This window comes from Staurois parvus, unplaced genomic scaffold (assembly GCF_062004578.1).
Source record: "Staurois parvus isolate SC_StPar_1 unplaced genomic scaffold, SC_StPar_1.0 ptg000097l, whole genome shotgun sequence".
Taxonomy (NCBI): Eukaryota; Metazoa; Chordata; class Amphibia; order Anura; family Ranidae; genus Staurois; species Staurois parvus.
The window spans coordinates 1,750,205-1,773,066 of NW_028317893.1; the positions used below are offsets into that span (position 1 = coordinate 1,750,205).

The 22,862-nt window shown below is 37.3% G+C and overlaps 1 protein-coding gene across 10 annotated transcripts in view; it reads left to right on the forward strand.

The window, feature by feature from the left end:
- The window catches only part of PTPRM (protein tyrosine phosphatase receptor type M), a 998,088-nt gene that overhangs the window by 796,152 nt on the left and 179,074 nt on the right, over positions 1 to 22,862 (forward strand). For 4 of the 10 annotated variants that reach the window (XM_089670974.1, XM_089670976.1, XM_089670977.1 and 1 more), the window contains 5 exons: positions 151 to 302; positions 3,854 to 3,928; positions 8,959 to 8,985; positions 17,263 to 17,340; positions 19,278 to 19,462. In XM_089670974.1, coding sequence (XP_089527100.1) covers positions 151 to 302; positions 3,854 to 3,928; positions 8,959 to 8,985; positions 17,263 to 17,340; positions 19,278 to 19,462 — 517 coding nt within the window. The remainder of the gene's footprint in view (positions 1 to 150; positions 303 to 3,853; positions 3,929 to 8,958; positions 8,986 to 17,262; positions 17,341 to 19,277; positions 19,463 to 22,862) is intronic. The other 6 variants (XM_089670980.1, XM_089670982.1, XM_089670983.1 and 3 more) reach the window with 3 other exon arrangements.

Genomic DNA, 22,862 nt, shown 5'->3' on the forward strand with positions numbered 1-22,862 from the left:
CGGATGGGTAAATGTATTAACTCAGCCTTGTGAAAAGCATTAACTAAAAAGGTATTCGGCCAGGACAGGATGTACTATAATCATGTAGCGGTGTGTGTAATGTCATGTAGCCCTAGTGATTTATTGGTTTTTGTGCCTATTGTTTTCCAGGAAACTGGCAAAGAAGCGGAAAGAGACCCTGAGCAGCACCCGCCAGGAGATGACAGTGATGGTGAATTCAATGGATAAAAGCTACACTGAGCAAGGCACCAACTGTGATGAAGCTTTCTCTTTTATGGACACGCACAATCTAAATGGCAGATGTAAGTTCAAAATGATTTTGCTCCAGCACTGGGTTTTATTTTTACTAATGCATGGAGGAGGAAGCAACTGAAGTGAATAAAAGTGACTTTTAAGACTTTTCCATCTCATTAACCAATCAATTTAATGGACAAAGTAGTCACTTATGGAAAATCAGTGCCTCCCGTGCTGTGCCTTAAATCACATTGCGTATTGTAATGAGCAGCCACTGATGCATCAAGGGCTTTCTCCTAATAATCATAACAAGTTTGCCTGTCTTCCCTGTCAAAGCCTAGAGTGTAGCTGGGAGCATGATGTACTTTTTCTATTATACACTGTGAATAATTTCCATTTTCCTCATTTAAGAATAGCTTGCAGTTGTGTTTTTTTTAAGCGTTAAGGAAATCGGCATGTTATAGTCTCCAGGCTCCTAAGCCCATTGTGTGGGCTGAGCTTTTTCAGCGTATTGGTTCACTGACAATAACAGCATTAAAGAGATTTCCAGGGACTCTGACAATACCTTAAACTAGGACTCCAGGCAGGTATTTTAAAATACCATTAATTCATTTATGCATTCAATAAAAAAAAAATGTATTTTCCATAGACCTAGCACATGTGCATACTTCTTAAATGTGAGTCTGACAGTGATAGGAGGAGAGAATACAGGGATGACCTCAATAATCTGCTGCTGCCCCATCACTGTCCAACCAGCATTTTGAACTTAAATGCACTATACCCAGTGGGGTTGATTTACTGAAACTGGAGAGTACAAAATCTAGTGCAGCACTGCATAGAAACCAATCAGCTTCCAATTTTTTTTTTTTTTTGTCAAAACAGTAAACACTGTTTACTATGTAGCAGTGATTGTCGAAGCGATCAGTACTGACCGGCGTCTGTATTCATTAAGGAAAGGGAGGGGGCTGGTAAACACTTGTTTATCAGCCCTCCCCCCCCCCCCCACTCTCTATACAGACAGCATTCCCTCAGAGGAATGGTAGGAGGGAAAGCTGGCCGGATGCACTGTGAGGAGGGGTGCCAGCGGATCAGTGAGGGCACTAAGGGGTGTTTGGAATGGCGGCAGGGGCTGTATTTTTTTTTTTCCTCTGTGGCTCAACCCCCACATGGAAGAAAAATATATTTGAAATATAGTTTAAAAATATTCTTCCCAAACATATTGACATATATTTGAAATACTACAATTTTGGCCGTATTCAATATATATCAAAAAATATATATATATACTGCATGTTGAAATGCGTTTTTTTATGTATTACAAAATATATGAAAAATATTTTTAAAAATATTTTTTTTAAATATATTCTTCAGATTTTTTTTAACATGTAAAAAAGTAATTTTAACATATATTTTTAAAAATATTTTTGTAAATGGATTAAAAATATGTAGATTAAATGTATTTTTAAAGACATACAGTATATTTGAAAATGTATTTTTAAAACTATTTTTCACATATTTTGTAATAAAAATACATTTCAATAGACAATAAATATATACTATATATATATATTTTTTTTATTTATTTATTTATTTATTATTTTTTGTTTAAATATATTGAATACGGCCAAAATTGTAGTATTTCAAATATATGTCAATATATTTTGGAAGAATATTTTTAAAATATATTGCAAATATATTTTTCTTCCATGTAGGCCAGCAGCAGATAAATCCAGAGGGAAGGCAGAGGAGGGAAGCCAGTGTAGCATGAAGATCTTTATTCTGTGGGTGGATCAGTATTCCGGTGGGGGGCAGGATCGGTGTGTGGTAGAGAGAATTGGTGCGGTGGGATTATTGCACTGGGGAAGGAGGAAACAAAATTGGGGGGGGGGTGACTTTTAGGTGACAGCAAAGGAGAATTGTCACTATGCAGCGGCACAGGCGGCAGCGGTGGAAAGGTAGGGGGGCATATTTTAGGTGAATAGCTCTGATCAGTGGATTATCATCCACTGATCAGAGCTATTGATTTGCTCAGAGTCTGCTGAACAAATCTGATATAAACTCATGGTCAATGAAGTGACCATGAGTTTGCAGCAGAAGAAGGAATGCAGGTCCATATGGTGTACAGACCTGGCCAGCTGGAAACAAAGCTGTAGTGGCAGCAAAAGGGTTAAAGCAAGAATGTTATGTATATACCTAGGTATATAACATCTTTGGGCCAGTAATGCTAAATTTCCATTATTATTTAAATTAACTAAATTGTGTCTCACATTTATCTCATGGCCTGTTTGTAGCCAGTCAGACTTCTCCATATTCCAGTATATGTTCTGAAGCTGATCATACACTGCAAGGTTTTCATATGAATATTCACATGAAAAATCCTATCACCACATTTGGTAATGCCATTTAAAAGTACTTGAACATTTTGTTTGCTTTTAACATTTGATTAACATTTGATTTTGGAATGAATGGAATTTCCCTAAGGGAAACCACATTCACTGTTAGAATTTAATTTGCTGAAGAAACATTTTCCATCCTGCTCTTTTGATTTTTTTCAGCACCATGGCAGAAAACGATCACCAATTTGATCCTATTAACTACTGGAGGATCAAACATACTAAAATAATATTTTTTTCAACAAAATTCTGTCCATATATGGCCAGCTTAAGCATTTTGGTTATTTTGTTTAAAGTTTTTGATTATTTAAGTACATAAGTGTACCTATGTTTGTTCATTTTATATATATATATATATATATATTGTGGGGTTAGCTCAGGTGGGGGATCACCTTCCCTGAGACAAAGGTAGACCGCACTGCAGGCTTTCTTAAAATCTGACGGGTTGTCAGCTTTATTTAAAAGGTTTGTAACATATCAAAAATAAACAAACATCAAAATAAACCCTTGCCATCCAGGCACTAACTAAACAGGAGATGTTTCCTCTCTCAGAGGTGAAGGACTTCTCCCTGTCACCCAAAAACCAAACAAAAGCAAACCTTTTCTTGTAGGTATAGTGCAAACACACAGCTCTCTCAGAATACCTCTGAGTCCCAGGCCACGAGCAACTCCTTGCTCCAGCCCTGTCTCCTTTATACCACCTGTTGGTGGTCATCAGTGGAGCACAAACTCCGGTCCGGAACCACCTCTGCCATTGTGGCCTTGAAAACCCGGAGTGGACTTCACCTTACACCTCACAGTATGACCTCATGCGAGGTGACACATATCGTCCATCCATCACCTTGCCGTTCATACTGTCACAATATATATATATATATATATATATGTTGTGCTGACTGATTAGTAATAAAGCATAGTGAGGGCCTATTCACCACAATTTCATGCATTTTAATGTAATGTGTCAGAAAGACAATTCATTTTGCATGGGCTATCAATGTATCTTAATAGGGTCCTGCTCTGGTAGACATAATACACAGTATGGTACACTATAGTGCATATGTGCTGCAGCACACTACATTTGTCTGAGGTGCAATTAACAATGAATAACAACACAATGCGTTGGTGTTGTATATGAGCTCCTAGGGGCTGTTCACACCATTGTGCTGCGAAAATGTTAATATGCCAGATATCTAGTAGCTTGCATAATTCTTGTTCTTTGTTTGCAGCTGTGTCGTCACCATCTTCATTCACAATGAAAACAAACACTCTAAGTACAACCGTGCCCAACTCATACTACCCAGGTAAGCAGGATACAGAAATGATGTTCTACTTTCTCCAATTATTATCCTATTTTTCAGCATGTGTGCATAAAGATAAAGAGAATCTGGCTTCATGAAAAATAATTTGCATACAGTGATGGTATATTATGTCATGGCTGATTTTGGGGCAGGTTTGGGCTAATTATTTAACATCAGTCATTATAAAATGAGCCCCAGGTCTAGCCACAACTTTTTTTTTCATCCATAAATTTTATTAAAGTTTTTCCTGGGGTAACAACAAAAGAAGCAAGGAGCATCAAGAATATTTAAACAAAAATGTGAAGTAACATACAATTATTATGAAAGTTATATATACATTTTATTAACGTTTTTCCTGGGATAACAACAAAAGAAGCAGGGAGCATCAAGAATATTTAAAGAAAAATGTGACGTAACATACAATTTTTATTAAAGTTTTATATAAATTTTATTAAAGTTTTTCCTATGATAACAACAAAAGAAGAAGGGAGCATCAAGAATATTTAAACAAAAATGTGAAGTAACATACAATTTCAAAACAATAAAAGGACCAAGCACTCGCAACAGGGTCAGCATACTGTCTTCAAGGCGCTCTAGGAGGTATCTATAGAGTAGACAGTGTTGTCAAAGGCAAACCAGGCTTTGCGAGAAGCCTTCACCTCAAACCTCACTTCCATGTGACAATGCCATAAACTGTATGTTAAGACCCAAAAGTCTTGGATCACTCCATGGTCTAAAGCGAGGCTGTGGGAGTGACCAGAAAAAGTAACTTTTTCCTTTAATTGTGTATAGAATGGAAAATAGTTTAAGTTCTGTAGGGTTTTCATTTCTGTCTGTGCTCCTGTTGGGGAGATTTTTCCTCACTTTCTGTCTCTCTTACCCCAGGAATAGAAATTCATGAAACTAATGCCAAGACAGGGAACAAAAAAAAAATGCAGAAGATGCTCTATTCGTTTAAAGTTTAAAGATTTGGCTGATTTACTAAAGTGGTTGAGAATGTTTGTTAAAAAAGTTGAAAGTTTAATTTCAGTTATCCAATTACAGTATGTGCAGAATAAATAAAAATACAGGAATTAGCTTTTCATATGATTGGGTTATTGAAATTAATCTTTACTTGTTCCTTAGTAAATCAGCCTTTTTGTCTCTATACCAATCCTTTACTTCATGCCCCAGTGTACCCTGTTCCTGAAAAATCTCCCCAACAGGAACACAAACAGAAATAGGAACATGAGAGAGGTTCTAACCCTTTTCTGTCCAATACTTAAACAAATTTTTTTGTTGAATTTGGGCTTTAAGTAAATCAATGTCAGAAAGAGGTGTAGGCTGCAATTTCATAATAGTTAGCCTACCACACTGCAGCATCAAAGATAATGCTTTAGTTTTGTTGTTTTCAAACTGGGTTGCCATCACCATTTCAATATAGGAACTGTTCATGGCTTTGAGCATATAAATGGCAGTCTGTGAGGTTTATAAGGAAAAAGAAGCAGTTTTAAAAGGAGCTCATCAAACAGAATTGTGCTGCAGTGCTGCAAGTTATTCCCCCATCATTCCCCTTAGCATTTTAGTTTCCTGTTATAAAGAAACCATTAGGAAGTCTGGGGAATATGGCTCCTTCCTGCCCATATCAACAGCTGCATTGAGTTCTGGTGATGTCAATGTCCTCCCAGGAAACCTTGAGTTGAGCAGATTTCATACTGGCAGAGACTATGTTTAACTTGGCAGTAGGTATAATGCTGTAAAAGAAATGAATCTGTGCTATTCAGTACCTCAATATTCTTCTAGGAGTAGGAGAAGAGAAGCAGCGAATAACCCAGAAGCACCAATTAGCTAGAGCCAAGTCACATGCCAGCAAGGTAACTGTGAAGTCGCTGATATTTGACTAACATGTCTTCCTCAGCTTCACAGTAGTGATAGCTATTCTTTCAAGTCTCTTTGTCACTGCTGTCCTTACTATAACTGAACTTGAATCTTCAGAGCCATTACTTTCCCTATATCACTGCAGGATTTTTGCAGGCTGCTGGAATTTATGGCATTTACCAGTCAGTAAAACGTTGCCATGCAGATGCACAGACTTCAAAGCAAGTTATTATAGGTACAGGAAAGGCTGTGGAAGCTGATGAAGTACAGAGAACTAGATACATTCTTGAAAAAAATACTGGATGCCATCCATTTTTAATATGTCACTACAATCCTTGTGGATACTCATATTACTTCATCAAATTTTGGGTAGTCCAATAAATATTAGTTTTTTTTCAGGCCAATAAGATAGGTAGGAATTGTGTTACTTATTCCAGCCCTTCTCAACCAGGGTGCCCAGGAACCCTGGGGTGCCTTGAGGATTCTTCAGGGGTGCCTTAGCAAAATGTCCAAAAATTGCATAAACACTTGTATACAAGCCATCGGGGGGAACAAACCTGCCTTTTAGTTACACAAAGCCATCAGTTTTCACTATGCACCATTACAACCCTCTAGCCGCCAGCATCTTGACAACCAATGACATCATCAGTTGATAAGGAGGATGTCAGCTGCCTGCACAGCATTCTAGTTTGACCCTCCCCTGCCCCTCTCTGGCAGTGCTGGGGTCACATTAGCTCAGTGATGGAGAAAAACTGAGGGAGAGGAGAAACACTGGAATACTAGTCAGTACCAGTGTGCAAAAGTGTGTTTGCTTTGGAAGAATATATCACCTCTAATGTTGGGTGTCCTACATGTGTGGATGTTGCTGTGATATATAAAACTATTAGAATAGTTTTTCATATTTTAGAATGGGGTGCCGCAAGACTCTCTATAATTTTAAAGGGTGCCTCGGGACTGTCCATAATTTTAAAGGATGGCTCGGGACTGTCCATAATTTTAGAGGGTGCCTTGACTGAAAAAAAGGTTGAGAAACACTGACTTATTCACTCTTTCTTTTGTCCACCATTCTCTGCTTCATAGTTTTATTGACCCGCTGAGCAAGCTTAGACTAGAAATTCTTCAACTGCTGAAATTTTTACAATATTTGTAGATACACATGAGCATCTATGGTCCATTTATTCATTATCATTGCCATTTCATATTGACTTCTTATGCATTTTCCCCCTAAACATTACTGAATCAGCATTTCTGCCTATGATATATGAATGATACAGCTCAAATAAGCTCAGCAAAGCTTGCCATGCACACATGTATGAGCAGCTGTGCTGTATATATCATGATTACTTTTAGTCCTGGTGCAGATGCCGTGTAAAGCTTTAGTGCTAAGAAACATGTGTACATACTGTATTACTAGCAGAACAACACACAAGAGGTCTTATTCAAGAAAAGTATACTAAGAAGAAAATTTCTACTAGAATCCTTTATTCATTTCTACTCTGTTCTGCAGGAGAGACCGTACGGGCCTTTGCCAGCAGGCTTTCCCACATGGAAGAAAAATCTATTTGAAATATATTTTTAAAATATTCTTTCCAAATAATTGACATATATTTGAAATGCTACAATTTTTGACATATTCAATGTATTTCTATATATATATATATATATACTGTATGTTGAAATGCATTTTTAATACAAAATATATGCAAAATATTTTTAAAAATACATTTCAAATATACTGTCTGTCTTTAAAAATACAAATCTACATTATTGGAATGCATTTACAAATATATGTAAAAATATGTGTTAAAATGACTTTTTTATATGTTAAAAAAAATCTGAAGAATATATTATTTTCTTCAAGACGCAATGGGCATTTATACAGGCCCTGATTTTTTAGGGTCCCCAGGCATCCCTGCTGTGGTTTTTGTATGCAGTAAATCACACCAAAATACACGATGTGAACCAAAACTGCTGAGTCCATACACAAAAGAAATAATATATATGTCTTGTACTGTTGAATGAATCAAACTTGCACTATTTTACTAATGGAGTGGCAATAATAATTGCAACCCACAAGTCAAAGACACCATTGACCCTATCTTAGATCTAGTGTTCTTCATTTCCAATTGAATGTATATTGTTGAGATAATATAGTTCTTATGATGATTCTGTTTTCTGTAATATGCTGGTCACCATGTATCAGATATCTCTCTAATCTTACAAATTGTTTATTTTTGTTCCAGTGATGTTTTTGCTAATTTTTAATGATAATCTCCATGCTCTTTGGGAATCTAAAAAAACTACATAATGCTGTAATTATATGAACAGTAATGGGGATAGCTGTTTCATGAAAGAATTCCTGTTGCCACATATGAAATCCAAATGTTTCTTTTACCAATAGATGGTAAATGAGGGGTTGTCTATGGTTCTAGCTGTGGTAGTTGTGTAGTGTTTTAATATGTTTTAAGATGTATGTCTGTGCAGCTTGTATCCCAGGCAAGTCCTCCCTTAAAGCTGGAAATCAGTACATGGATTGAAATTTCTCCGGTTTAGGAGGAATCTGATGAATTTTGATCCATGTATGACTATTTCTATTCGAAAGGAGTTTATCTAGTGATCAACTCCTCCTAAATAGGACTGTTGGTACATTTTCACATGATCAGCACTTGTAGCCAATCAGCTGGAGCGCTGATCAGTGTGTTCTGACAGTGTATGAGTCCAGCTGCCATAATTCAGTTGTGCAGTGGGTGGAGTCTTCCATTCACCTCGACTGCATGGCTGGAGGAATCAGTTCAGTCTTTTTTGATTAAAAAAATAAAAATTAAAAAAAAGAATCCGTCTAAGGCTAGCTTACCTTCTGTAGGTTTGATATACTGGGCAAAGATAGCAGCAGAAAGTATTTAGTACAGGATTTTAAAATGATGCATTGCTGAGATGGGGGAATTGAATTCATTATTGTGCTAGACTCACCCACTGTCTAGCCAACAGCATTGATAAGAGTAACCAAACTGTTTTTCTTTGACTTTTTTTTTGCAGCGGTGTTATAAACCTTCCCTCTGTGTAAACATGTATCTTGAATCTGTAGTCTATAAAGTTTGCATCAATTATTGTCTATTTTCTCCTCTCTTTTATCCTTTTCTTCCTTCCTGCTTTGACCTGCTTGTGGTGTATGGCAGATCCATTTGTGCCAACTGCAATTCTAGGTGAGATCATTTCCCTTCATAAAAGTTATCTGTACAAATGACTAGGATAGACAGTGATAGCAGAAGAGACTTTACCCATGCGTCCTGTGTTTGGCTCTTCACACAGCAGTGACTCTAGTGATTCTTACACATGCAAATGCTGAACATGTTATGAAGAAAAGTATTCAATGTTTATTAAATGGTGCTACTAAAGATTGTTTTGTATACGTGGGGGTCATTCAAATCTATCACAGCTTTGCCCACTTGGCTTGTACACAATCTTATACTACAATATTTTCATGGGACAATTTTTCACTGTGACTGCATGTTGGAGCTGAATACTTCTAAAGTAAAACATGTAACAGTGGCAGCCAAGAAATGACTCTACTAGCTACTAATGGGCTATGATTCCCATCAATTACTTGCTGGATGAAGTTTCCAAGGTTGATGGGAATTGTAGCCCAGGTAAAAGCTGGAGAACCAAATGTTGGCTACCACTGATGTGCAATGTTTGTCTGAAAATTTCATGCCTGTCTTTCTATTCCCTTAACTTTGGTAGAACAGTCTAATTTTAAAAGTATTTATTTTTCACACCTGTAAATTTTAATCTTTCAGACATTTTTGTAGAATAAATGCTTTTTCTCTTCATTGAACACTTGTGCTGTCAACTTTAAGGTACTGCGTAATTAGTTTTATACATCAAATAGAAATGTATAATAAACTCAGACTCAAACAACAGAAGATGTTGAACTTGTTTCACTGTAAACAAGCACTGCAAATTTTATTAAACATCACATGTCAGATCTTAACTGTCATGCATCTTCAAATTAATGTGAAGCATTCTTGTTTAAACATTTATGATATCTTCAAGGAGCAGAGCCATCAAACTACTTACAGTTATCACTGTTCTTACTGGTCTGGGACCTGATGTCAGGTGTACTTTAAACATAGCTTATTAAATGGTCTAAGATCCATTCACCAGATTGATTTACTGTCCTTTCATTAGAAATTCGGAAAAATTTCTAGATATTGCAAAAATACCATGTTATCAAGTCATAAAAACAGTCCATGGAGGTTATTACATTGTGTTTTCTGCTATGAAGTTATTTCTCGATGCTGTATTGAGTGATATTAATGAATGCTTGGGCTGTTATAATGAATTGTGTGAAACCAGTTTATAGATTGCATGCCCTTACGGACATTCAGAATTGATCCTTCAGATCTTTGAGATTAGGAGTGTGTTACCTAGCATGATAACTGTTTGACAGGGTAATAACCTCTCAGTTAATTGTTAGCAGTTCAAACTCTAATTTTTGGTATTCCTTTCCAGTGGAGTGACAACAGTAACATGCCTGACATCCTATCATACTAGGTAGAGATAGATGAGGTACTGGATTCAGAACCCTGGTATATAATGGAAGTCCTTATAAAGCCAAATGGTTTGCGTTCGGAATCTTCCAAGAAAACAGGGGCCACTCTCAAATGACAGAGGTCACATGATTTGGGAAGTACATTGTATTTTAACCAAAGAAGGCACAAAACAAAAAGTTCCTTAGTCCAAAGTGGTATGTTATTGATTCCTCAAATGAGAACAGGAAAAACACCAGGCAGCCAATGCATTCCTGGGGTTCAGCACATTCCCTCTAAAATAAACTAGATATCAGTTCAACCCAGAGAAATGATGTTGGAAATATTTAATCCATACCATGAAGATGATCTTTAAAAAGGTGGCCCATGTCAGTGGCTGAGCACCATACTGTCAGTTACATTTCAATAAATCTCTGTCAAAGAGCAGACAGTGCAATGTGCTGGGTTCAGAGTGCTGGGGACTGTGTCACACAGTGCATATGAATTCCCATGAACTCAGCTCAGGTCAACAGTGTGAAAGGCCCTTAGAAGAAAACCTCTAAAGCACATAGTACACAGCTATGAGCATAGTGCTCTTCCACCGACAGTGGTATCTTAGTCATCCTGGTTTGATTGAATTTTTCCAGGAGCTTTGCTTTGGGTCCAACTGATATATTGTTTATTTTAGAGCCCTGATAAAGGGGGTGTGCTGAACCCCCTGAAAAGCCTGGGCTGTCTGGTGTTTTTTTCTGTTGTCATTTGCACAATCAATAAAATTTAATTTTAAACTCTAGCAACTTTTACTTGGCATCCTATCATGCTATGACAGGGACCTTCTAAATGTGTTCCTGGATGTGTGATAGTGAGGAAACCTTTTTGATGAATCAATGTTCAGCCTGACTTCCCCCCCCAAGATTATGTACTGTAACTTTACAAAGGAATGCAGAGCATGACTTGGTTCTAGTTAAAAGTTTAACCTAACCAGTTTTGTAGGGTCATCGCCTAGTTGACTTTCATGCTAGATCCTTTATTCTTTCAGGGACTTCACCAGTACTCCCAGTTCTGGTCGACGGTAATGTCTCACTACACATATGTATACTATGTAAGTTAGAAAATACAAATAAATGATGAGTCTAACTGCAAGAGAGCAAAATGTTATTGTAGAATGTAGCAAAGACACACTGGACAGATCTTGCTGTGTGAGTCTTTGAGAAATATAAGAAGCTAGTAGGTTATACAGACCAACAATGTCCACACATAACAAATATTAGCTTTGCGTGGAAATGAATTTTATCTTGAATTTGTAGGGTACACTATATTAATTATGACCTAAAACATAAAAATATTTTCTCTATTTAGCTGGGTTACATAGCTTTCAATATAATTTCTATGCTGACGACACCCAAATCTATCTCTCTACCCCTCAGCTCACAACAACAGTCTCCTCACGTATCACTAACTTACTGACCGACATATCAGCCTGGATGTCACATCACTTCCTCAAACTCAATCCTAATATTTCCTCCCCCACTTGCCCCTTCCCCTGACTTCTCTGTCAAGATCAATGGTACAACCATCAACCCGTCCCCGCATTCCAGAATGCTTGGCGTAATTCTGGACTCTGAACTCTCCTTTCGGCCCCACATCCAATCACTTTCCAAAGCTTGCCATCTCAACCTCCATAACATCTCCAAAATACCCCCCTTCCTAACCAATAACACCACAAAGCTAATTCACTACCAGGTTCGATTACTGCAGCTTCCTCCTCATTGGCTTACCTTTACAAAGGCTATCCCCCCTCCAGTCCTTCAGAAATGCTGCTGCCAGACTCATCCACCTTACCAACCGTTCAGTGTCTGCTACCCTTCTCTGCAATTCCCTCCATTGGCTGCCACTCACCCAATGAATTAAATTCAAAATACTAACAGCAACTTACAAAGCCATCCACAACTCGGCCCCCAGCTAAATCACTAACCTAGTCTCAAAATACCAACCAAAGCGCACTCTTCATTCCTTCCAACACCTCCTGCCCTCTAGTTCCCTTGTCACCTCCTCCCATGCTCGCCTCCAGGACTTCTCCCGAGCTACTCCCATGCTATGCAATTCCCTACCCCAATCTGTCTGACTATCTCCTACTCTGTCCACTTTAAGGCGATCCCTAGGAAATGTTTCTCTTCAGAGAAGCCTACTCTGCCTCCACCTAACAACTGTACATGTATTTTCTCCATTGGCTCATCCCACACAGTTATTACCTTTAGCAGAGGCCATGTCTATCTGAAGCCAGCTAAATTATTCATATATCCTATAGTTTGTGGAAGATCCTTGTATACCATGGTAATATGGCATGCAACAGTAAACAGTGAACATATAAACTTCATAAAACCTGGTGGGAATTGAATGCTAGCTACTTAGCTAACATACATGCTAACTAAACCATCATGTTCAAGAGTAATATCAGCTCTCCACAATACTTCTTTAGTTGTTTTTGTAGCTTTCACGTATTGTAGTCTACCCTTTTGTAATGTCTCTTTTATTGCTTGTTTTCTATAAAGCTAGCCATACATCTAAAATTGACAGGCATAGCCTAAATGTTTGGGTTCTTGTCAGTTTTCTGGCTGACAGATATGCAAAATAGCACATGGATACCGTTATGTAAAAATGTGAACTTCATTCATCATCTGGGACTGGAGCAGTCACTTATAGCATGGAGAATCCTGGCTTTATTGTAATGATGAAATGTGATTGGATATTATTAGTAACCGCTCTGATTTTAGTCATATTTTTGTTCATATTAGCAAAAAAAAAACAGTGTGTACAGCAGGTTTCTGAAAAGCATTTGTAATGATTTTGGCAAGCTATAAACAGTTTTGTTAAGTCCTCAGTTTCAGTTTAGGGATAATAAGCACAGATCTTAATGGGAGCAGGGATTATCATTTTTTGAAATCACATTTTCACAAATGACATAAAGATAAACTGTCACACAGATCAGCTGAACTAAAAATAGAAAAAAAGTAAGAACCAAAAGCACTAAGCCCACAAGTTGTCTTTAAGTAGATATATTACCTGCACACCCCTATCATGCTTGACAAACTAATAGATGGCCCATAAGCAACAATAAGTACAGAAATCTCAGCAAAGTAATAGACAGGCCCATCACATCTATCCATCTAGACCAGGGGTGTCCAAACTTTTTTCAAAGAGGGCCAGATTGGATGAAGTGAACATGGTGGAGGGCCGAACATTTTTCCGAACATTCTTTGAACTATTACAATTAAATGCAAATAAATTATTTTATGCCAAGTTAATTGCAAACGACATACTTTTCATTTCATAACATTAAGATCAACTGACAGCTGAGTTTTCACAATGTATTGAAAATAAATTAAAAAAAAACTTACCTGCACTAATGTGAAGGGTGAAAAAGGTAGCTGGAGCTGAAGTCTCTGCTCGGCAGCCGGGAGGGGAAGAGAAACACACTTCACGCTGGAAGCCCGGCCCTGACGTCACCGCCCTCTGTCACTCCCAGCGCGGCGCAGTCACGCATGCGCACTGCTCTCAAGCAGAAGACTGTCTGCCACAGAAGGGAGGGCCGTGCGACAGCCGCATTTACACAGACCAGGGAGAACGCGCCGCAGTCAGGCATGCGCACTGCCCTCTGCTCTCAAGCAGAAGACTGTCTGCCATAGAAGGGAGGGCCGTGGGAGGGCCACATTACACAGAGCAGGGAGGGCTGTTGGAGGGCCGTATTAATCCGACCCCCGGGCCGCAAATGGCCCGCGGGCCGGACTTTGGACATGCCTGATCTAGACCATATTGCAGTAAACATGTGTAGAGATTAGGAAAAAAGATATGTATGTTGCTCAAACAAAATATATTTATTCCCTTTGGTTTTCCACTCATCTGCTCATGGCAGAGTAGAGGATACCCATCGTGAAGCCATCTGTTTTGTGCAATAAACAGATATTTTAAGACTGCAACAGGTAGCTTGAGTCCAATGTATTGGAATCAACATATCCTTGGATACATAAAGTGGGGTCAAGGGTTAGGAAAATGTCATACACATAATTTGAAGTAAAAATAATCCCCTGCCAGTAATGCCAAAATGCCAGTAGAACTTCAACAGTCTGCTAGTAGCTTGTCTAAAGTGAGAGAGGGAGGGGGAGAGAGAGAGAGAGAGAGAGAGAGAGAGAGAGAATATTGTGCTTTAAAGGCTTCAACAAAGCTGTTTGAATCTTATTAAAAGATTTGTGAAAGTTTCTTATTCACACTGCTTATGTACATGTTAAAAACCATATGAACAAGACTAGTTTTTGTAAAACCTCTCTCTGTTTTAATGTAAAAGGTCTCCTTGACACACCATATGAAAAAGGCTGTAGATTTTTTATGAACAACCAAAATATTATAGACATTTTTATTTTAGAATTTAAAGGAGAGGAATTTTAACACGTAGGATTAAACACAATTTTGTGTTAAATTTAGTAGTCAGACACATATAGTTCTTCTTCCTTGAGCAGATCTGCTTCAACACTACAGACTGTGTCAAATATCAATTACACAATCTACGGCAGTCTAGGATTTTGTTCACATATCTACAAATTCAAAGAATGTTCCTTATGTCCATCTAGTGAAGGGCTTTATCACACATATAAATGTCCCTTGAGGGAAGAAAACTCACAGTTTGGATGAATAAATCTGTGAGATTTAATTGCAGGATTATAGTAAGCCTATTAAGTAAAATCTTAGATTTTTTTCATTCCCTTATCTCTGTCCAGCACTTCTGACACTGACAAGAAAGCCTGTCATAAAATTTTAATTCACAAAATAAATTAGATAATCAAATTTGTATTTATAGTATACAGCATTGTATGTATACAATGGGATGCCAACATACCTTGTTTATGAATAGAAGAATAAACTCTGTGAAGAATAAGGAAAACCATTTTCTCCTTTCAAATATTATTTAATGAACTGTAGATTTCCCAGTATGGTATCAAACAGTGGTAGTCAACTTACCAGAAATAAGAGGACTCAACTGTGGTCCTTGACATCTTTATAGGGTGAACTTAATATTCAGTATGATGTGCTACAAAAAACTGTCAGAGACAGCCAATATTCTGCTTAAGGTCAACAGAGATTGGGGACATGCTAAAGGTGTAGTTGAAGGCTGGAGATATGCTGCAGGAAACTATTAGAGATCAGTGATATGTTACATGAGACTGTCATTACACTTTACAATTCAATACTCCTGCTGCTGAGGTCTGAGGGCTGCACAGTATGTACCAAAGGTCCGCAGGCTTGGTACCAGAGGAACAGAAGTAATATTAATTGTATTTTTATTCATCAGTATTTGGACTGATAAGATGAATATTGTTTAAACTATATTGATAAACCTGTTTACCATCCTATGGATCTTTACTAGCCAAAGAAATTTTCTCTCCACTAGGTAATATCCACTATGCCAAAGATGCCAGCAATAATATCTAGTCAATTGTAGATTCTGATTTTATTCTCAATTTCAAATAAATCTTAATCAGTGAATAAAGACCAGACTGCTTTTTTAACAAGAGTCGTGTGAGCTGCAAGCTACAAGTTTTTCAAATGAACAATATCCAGTGGTTTACATGTCAGTGCAGTCTGTACAGGCACCAAGGGCCTCTGAGGTCCTGAAAGTCATTCCAGGTAGAGGCTTCTCCTGCCTGTAATGGGCCCTAGAACCTCAGTGGCAGGTTGATGAGCTTGGTACTTTCAGTGACTGAAGGTACTCTGGTCGGGTTCAGGGTCTGTGGGCAGTTCTACTAAATTTGTCCAATTTACAAACATAAATATCGTTTTGGTGTGAATTTTTTCTTTCAAAGTTCACTATATTTTTCTCACAATTCAATAAGCTTTAATGCTTAATTTTTGCACAGGGACCCCTTATGGACTTTGACCATCACTGAGCAGATCAATTGCGAAATTAAAACTATAGCAGACAGTCCAACAGTTATTGGGCCCAGCAGTAAGGTGGGCTAATAATGTAGTGACCGGTAGAACCGGAAATTATGTTAGGAAGGAGTTAAACTTTGGAAACCTGTAATGAAGTTGGTATAATTGTTTATCATATTTAGTTTGTGTATATTTTTTGTGTAGTAGAAAAATGTATTTTATATGTATATCTACATAACAGCCAGACCTGCCAAATTCGAATGCATAAAGATATGAAATTTAGTAATAGTTCACTAGTTTATTAATATAATACGTTGTACAGTCATATGTTTATATTTTTAACAGTAAAGTATACTTTTATGTGTATTTTCCTAAAATATGTATTAAATATATAAAGTAAAAGTTAAAAATAAGTGCCATATAATGCATAAATTAGAATGAAAGAAATAAAAACGTTTATTTGTATAATAAAAGAGATATAATTCTAAGTCAGCTTACTGAACTTTTCTTCATAGCAGAAAACATGTATTAAGTATGCAAAATTTAGATCTACCAAAAAAGTACAGTCTGAATGCGTAATCTAAATATCACAGTAACAAGTGTTTCATAAAATGTAAGAAAATGCATTTGTAAATATAAAGTATATGAGTTTGGCTTTTTATGAAATGGATGTTTTTTTCAATGAAGGAAAACAGCACTAAAGATGTTATTTTTTAAAGAGTTTACTTCCCGCAACATTTAGTATGTAAATACTTTTGTGAAAGCTTATATAATGTTTGTGATGCTTTTGAGATCTTTATTAAACTGTTGCATGGTATGTAGTTCTGATGACCAATTATTTTTATTCCATTATAAAACTGTATACATATATTTTTTAATATGACTTCAATGTAAACATTTTGTACAGAAATTTTTGTGGGAGGGTGGGTGTTGTTATCTTTTCCTAATACTGATTTTCTTTGTTTTTGTTTCAAATGTTCTGTTTTTTCGATGCATTCTGGTCATGGCATTTTTAATTTTCTGTAGAAAATCTGGAATACCAGGACCAGAATGGGAGTTTGAAAACCAGGACTGGACCAGAATCTCATGAGGATATGGAGTTAGGTTGGATATACTGTGATACAAAAATTTGATGGATTCTTTGACAATTAAAAATAAACAAAATTAAATGGCATTATGTTTTTTGTCCTTTGTGTCGTATCTTATTTTTAGGCATGATGTAGTAGATTGTATATATTATGTTACCTTTAAGTAATATCCCTTCATAGATCTATGTCTTCATTATGCACATGTGCATGAAATACATAAACTATAGGATGCATCATACCCAGATGGAAACCCATTTAAAGTAAAGCATTTGGACTTATGTAAAAATTAATTTAAATTAAATGATAATTTTATAAAATAAGCAATATATGTGGACATATGACTTTTGATCTATTAATTTATCAGACGTATGAAAAGATGTTTTATTTTTATCACTTTCACCATTAAATAAAAATACTCATCTAGATAAAATAGATGAACTACAGTAGGATTAAAGGAAACCTTTAGTGAGAGAAACAGGGAAGCTGCTATTGCTGACCTCCTTGTGAAAATGTTAGTTGTTTTGCTGCTCCTGGCTTCAGTACCTTGAGGCACTGACCTGGAGCAAACATGCATATTAAGAAAGTCAAAGCAAAGTTAAAACTCCTAATCTGGATGCTTGTTCAAAGTTAGTCACTTAGGAAGTACTGAAGCCACTGGATTACCATGACAGCCAGAGTACTAAAATTTTCAGAAGGAGGACTTGAAAGTGACAGCCTCTATAATTCCTCACTACAGGTTAAATTTCAAGGGGTTTTCAACTTTTAATATAAAAGTAGACCCGTAATTCAAAGAGCTCAGTGTGATAACACTGAGGTGTCTCTGTGGCCCATGGTATCTTTGTAAGCACCCTTCCATTGACATATTATGATGCATATAGATATCTATTATACCGTAATGAATGAGCCACAATATTATGGTGCAGCACTTGAAATATGAAAGTGCAGCTACTTAACCCCATCCTAGATGTGTAGGAGTTGGACATCTGTCTTAATTGCCACTCTTAATTTTTTTTCAACAAGGGTCCACTTTTAGCTCCAAGTAGAAAATCCCAAAACATTTTGTTACTTGCCCTTTATTTATAATAGGTATACAATCATAGATCCACCAAACTTTTTAGCACTTAGCTGCCTATTTTCTGTGGCTTTTTAGTTCGACCTCATACCCCGTCTCTTCAATTCTATTTGACCACAGTCAGGAGCCATGCTGTTGATAATGAATACATTTTAATTGCTTATGCCCTGTCTTATTTTTTTCCTACTCTTTTCCCTCCTGATATATCTTCTTAAAAGTGCCAATTAATGGTAAGTTTCTCTTTGTACACTCTGGAGAAACAACTATGGGGGAGGTGGGTCTCCTTTTCCATGCTGGATGAGGATACATTGCAAAGCTCTGTATACTTTTCCAGCACTTGGAAGGATAAATGGCAGGGGAAACCATGTAGGTCTTTTTCACACCCGCTGGTTCTGTTTTTGTCTGTTTGCATCTCAGTTTTGCCCCATTTCATGTGTTGTTCAAGAACCTTGGTTACAAGTTGCATGCAAATGAGTGGGGTAGAACTGTAAACCTTAAACGTCTGTACCCTAAACCAGTGTCCAACCATATTGTGTTCCATTTTTTTTCCATATGTTTTAAAAAGTTTTAGTTAGTTATTTACTTTGTAGCTCTGTTGCGTATACTGTTACAAACTACTGTGTGAATTTGTTTGTCTGTTTCATTTGTATTTGATGCATCGTTACCAACTATTTTAAAATGTAATTTAAAATGTGCATATTTCTTATCTCAGTGTTTAGCTTTGTATCTCTTCATAATATCATTTCCACTGGTTTTTCATTTATATTTTATATTTTTGTGTTTTAGCTTTTTTTAAATTTATGTTTAGATTTTATTTGTATTTCATTTATATTTTACACAAGTTTGAAATCACTAACCCTGTTTTGTTTTGTTTCTGATAGATGAAAACCACACGAACAGCGAGACAAGCAGCTTAGCCCAGTCCCATACATACAAGAAACGGGAGGCAGCTGATGTTCCCTACCAGACAGGCCAGCTTCACCCAGCCATCCGGGTAGCTGACTTGCTGCAGCACATCACACAGATGAAATGTGCTGAAGGCTACGGATTCAAAGAAGAGTATGAAGTGAGTATGAAACTCAGACGGGTATGATGGCAGGAGGTGCTGCAAAAAAAGGTATAATGCAGCAGAAACTTCAAATGCCTTTTTCATCTCTTGTAATTTCCAAAAAGAACTTTCAATATTTTATTTTGAACATTCATTATTAATATTTTAGATTCAACGAGATAGCTACATAACAGGTTTGAAGAGTTGACACCGTTGCCTTTCATCTCCTCTCTAGCTGACAGGATGTGAACTTTGAGGATGCACAAAGTCTGATTTCTTATATTGTTAAATGTTTTTCTGACGGGTATCCAGTTTGGGTTGTATTGATTACACTGTATGTCTGAGTCCTTATGTCTTGTTACTTTTATGTAAAGAATGACATTGCTTTAGGGACATGGACTCAAATCCACTCAACAATTACAATTTAAAGGGACCCTTAAACTTGAACACAGGTTAGGTTTTTTAAAGGGAATTTTCAGGAGTTCACCATAGCTTACAATACATGAGATAGTTAACACCTAGCTGATCTCTTGTACCATAATCCTATGGAAGCATGAGAAGCTTCTTCTTCTGCAGACTAAAAATTACTGAAAGGACATATAGCATAAAACAGTAGGCATCTGTAAGCTGTATTTACTATATATATGTATATATATATATATATATATATATATGTACTTGATGGCTTGACTGACAAAAAGTTACATCATTTCTAGATCTACCCTGATGGGAACTGAGCCTGGTTAGCAGACACTTAGGGGTTTATTTACTAAACCTGGTTGACTCAGAATCTTGGGCACCTGTGCATGGTAGCCAATCAGCTTCTAACCTCAGCATGTTCAGTTAAGCTTCAGCAATAAAACCTGGAAGCTGATTGGTTTTTATGCAGAAGTGGACAAGATTCTGAGTCAACCAGGTTTAGTAAATAAACCCCTTAAAGTCAGGGAGGGTGGAATAAGCAGTCAACAGATGACCACATTGGTGGGTGTTTGCGACCACCCATGAGACATTTTTTGGCACATGCTTGATACATGCAAGATCCAGAAGTTTCTCAAAGGCACCAAGCATCAGTAGCTGATGGATTTTACTATTAGTGTGTACGACCATATCTGTTATAGATCAGTCCATCTGAATCTGTGAGTAAGTTCCCGGTCATATCGGTGCGATTCAGGTGCGATTTAGTAATTAAAATCGCACCTGAAATCGCATCTAATGAATGTGAATATCAGTGTCTTAACATTTGCGATTTGCTGCAGCACAATTTCTAAAGTAGTTCTTGTATTTCTTTTTCTGCAGTTGTGTTGCGATTTCACATACATAGAACGTAATGGAAATTGCACTGCAAATTGAAGAAATTGTTGAAAATCTTCACAAGTAGCAATAAAGTCTTCAGAAATTGCACCTGAAATAGCACTGAATTTTAAAATCGCAGCAGTGTGACCGGTGACTAAATGGGGTCAGGCAGCCTAACTCCAAAGTGCGTGATCAATTCATGGAAAGTTGCATTTTTATTTCTGTTAATGTTTTTTACAGCTTTTCATGTAAGTCAGCTTCCTTTAAGTAAAAGCTTGTGAAATGCACAGGAAAGGATGACACTTGTTGACTGATAGTTGTAATGTGCAGTGTTCTGTAGCAGAAAAGATATGACCATGAAATTATTTGAAAAATAATCTCCCTTCACTGCCAGTACGACTTACAGGCAATTCCCCCGAGCTCTTGAATAACATTTTGCATCTGAGGGGAAGTCAGTCAGCATGTCTGTTTGACAAATGAGTGAGAATCAATAAACGGTGCTATCATGTCATGCATTATATTTGCTTTCAGCTGTATACTAGATGTCGCTTGTCTGTGTAGGCTACTGAATATTTTTATTCAACTTATATGAAGATTGCCAATTGCTCATAACGTGGTAAAGTTCCCTTTCTCTATAGTCCATAAGTTCCCATCCATATAGCAGTGAAAATAATAGTCCCTATATTTGTATCAATATACATTTGCTGATAGTCTGCAGTTCACTGCAGAAAAATTCAGAAAGTAATAGAGATGTTAAGCATAGTCTTGGCCTAGGTATCGGTCCTTTCACGTCATGAGCAACTTTACTGACCAGTAGAGAGGACCAGAATGGACGAACCAAGCTTAGTAATACAACAAAAATGAAGATATATTTAAACATTTAACTGCCTGAATCTATTGATTGTCTTAACATGTGGTTTTACTGAAGAAGAAGCCTGCACAGAAACCATCAGAACACTAGAGTTTATCAGTAATGGAAAGGTATATACCTGTCACTCAAGTTTCCTCTTATATCTTCCTGCTTGCAAATATTTGTCATTTTGTAGCTTAAAACTGCCACCAGAAAACAATTATGTGACCTTCCACTTTTGCATGGTCTGGTTTACAGCTCGGTGACAAAGGGTAGGATGAGCTAGGAAGGCAGAAAGATATCAAGCACTAGCACTAGCAGCACAGTGAACCATGAGAAATGGATCCAGTTTGCCATTCTGGGATTCCTGAGCTATGCAGGTTTTGCTGCCAGCAGATTCAGTGTGTATTCCTCTGTATAGGACAGCCAGAGCCACTGTGTGATTCTGTTGCTGCAAGTCCATCCAGCCATGCCAACCACTGCCACTGTCAAAGGAGACCTCTATCTGGCCGCTATCTTTTTTCTTGGGTGCTTACCACTCCTGTGGCTCTAGGGCACACACAGAGTGAGTAGGGATTGAACCCGCTTGGTATCCATCCACCACTTACACCTGCAGTAAAATATGTGCTGCCAGGGAACCACTTCTACCTCTACCCAGAAAGCCCAAATTGACAGGACAGACCCTGGTGACATGCCTCATGCAGTCCAAGAGGAAAAGAGGAAAACAACAAGGGAAAGTAGTTGGTTAAATGATACTGTGAATCATCTAACATTAAGGGCTCATGCACACTGCAGCTGCTAAAGTCACGTTTAGGAGCTGTTCAGTGTTTTTTTCAGCAGCCCCTGAACTCTCCCTAATATTTTCCTATGTGTCCATGTACACATGTTCTCTTTCAGTCGTTTACAGGCATTTGAGTTTACAGTCGTTTTTTTTAACGCAGAAAACTTGCGTTCAGCAGTCAATTTTATCTGCGTTTCTAAAGCAAATCACTTGTAAATGCGTCAACACGCGGCAAATCGTGTTTATAAGCGTTTGCGTCTGAATTTTTTTTTTAACTCTTCCAGTTCCCGATGCTGTCCAGAGCCTTTTTTCATCATGAAAAATGCATGCAAAGTGTTTTCAAGGTACTCAGATGGACAAAACACTGAAAACAGGATGTCCCTACCAAGCTTGTCACACATTGTAATGACCAATTCACACCTCAGACCTCTCCCACCCTTGGAAACAAAAGATATGTTAATGACCATTCACACCTCAAATTCCTCATGAAGACC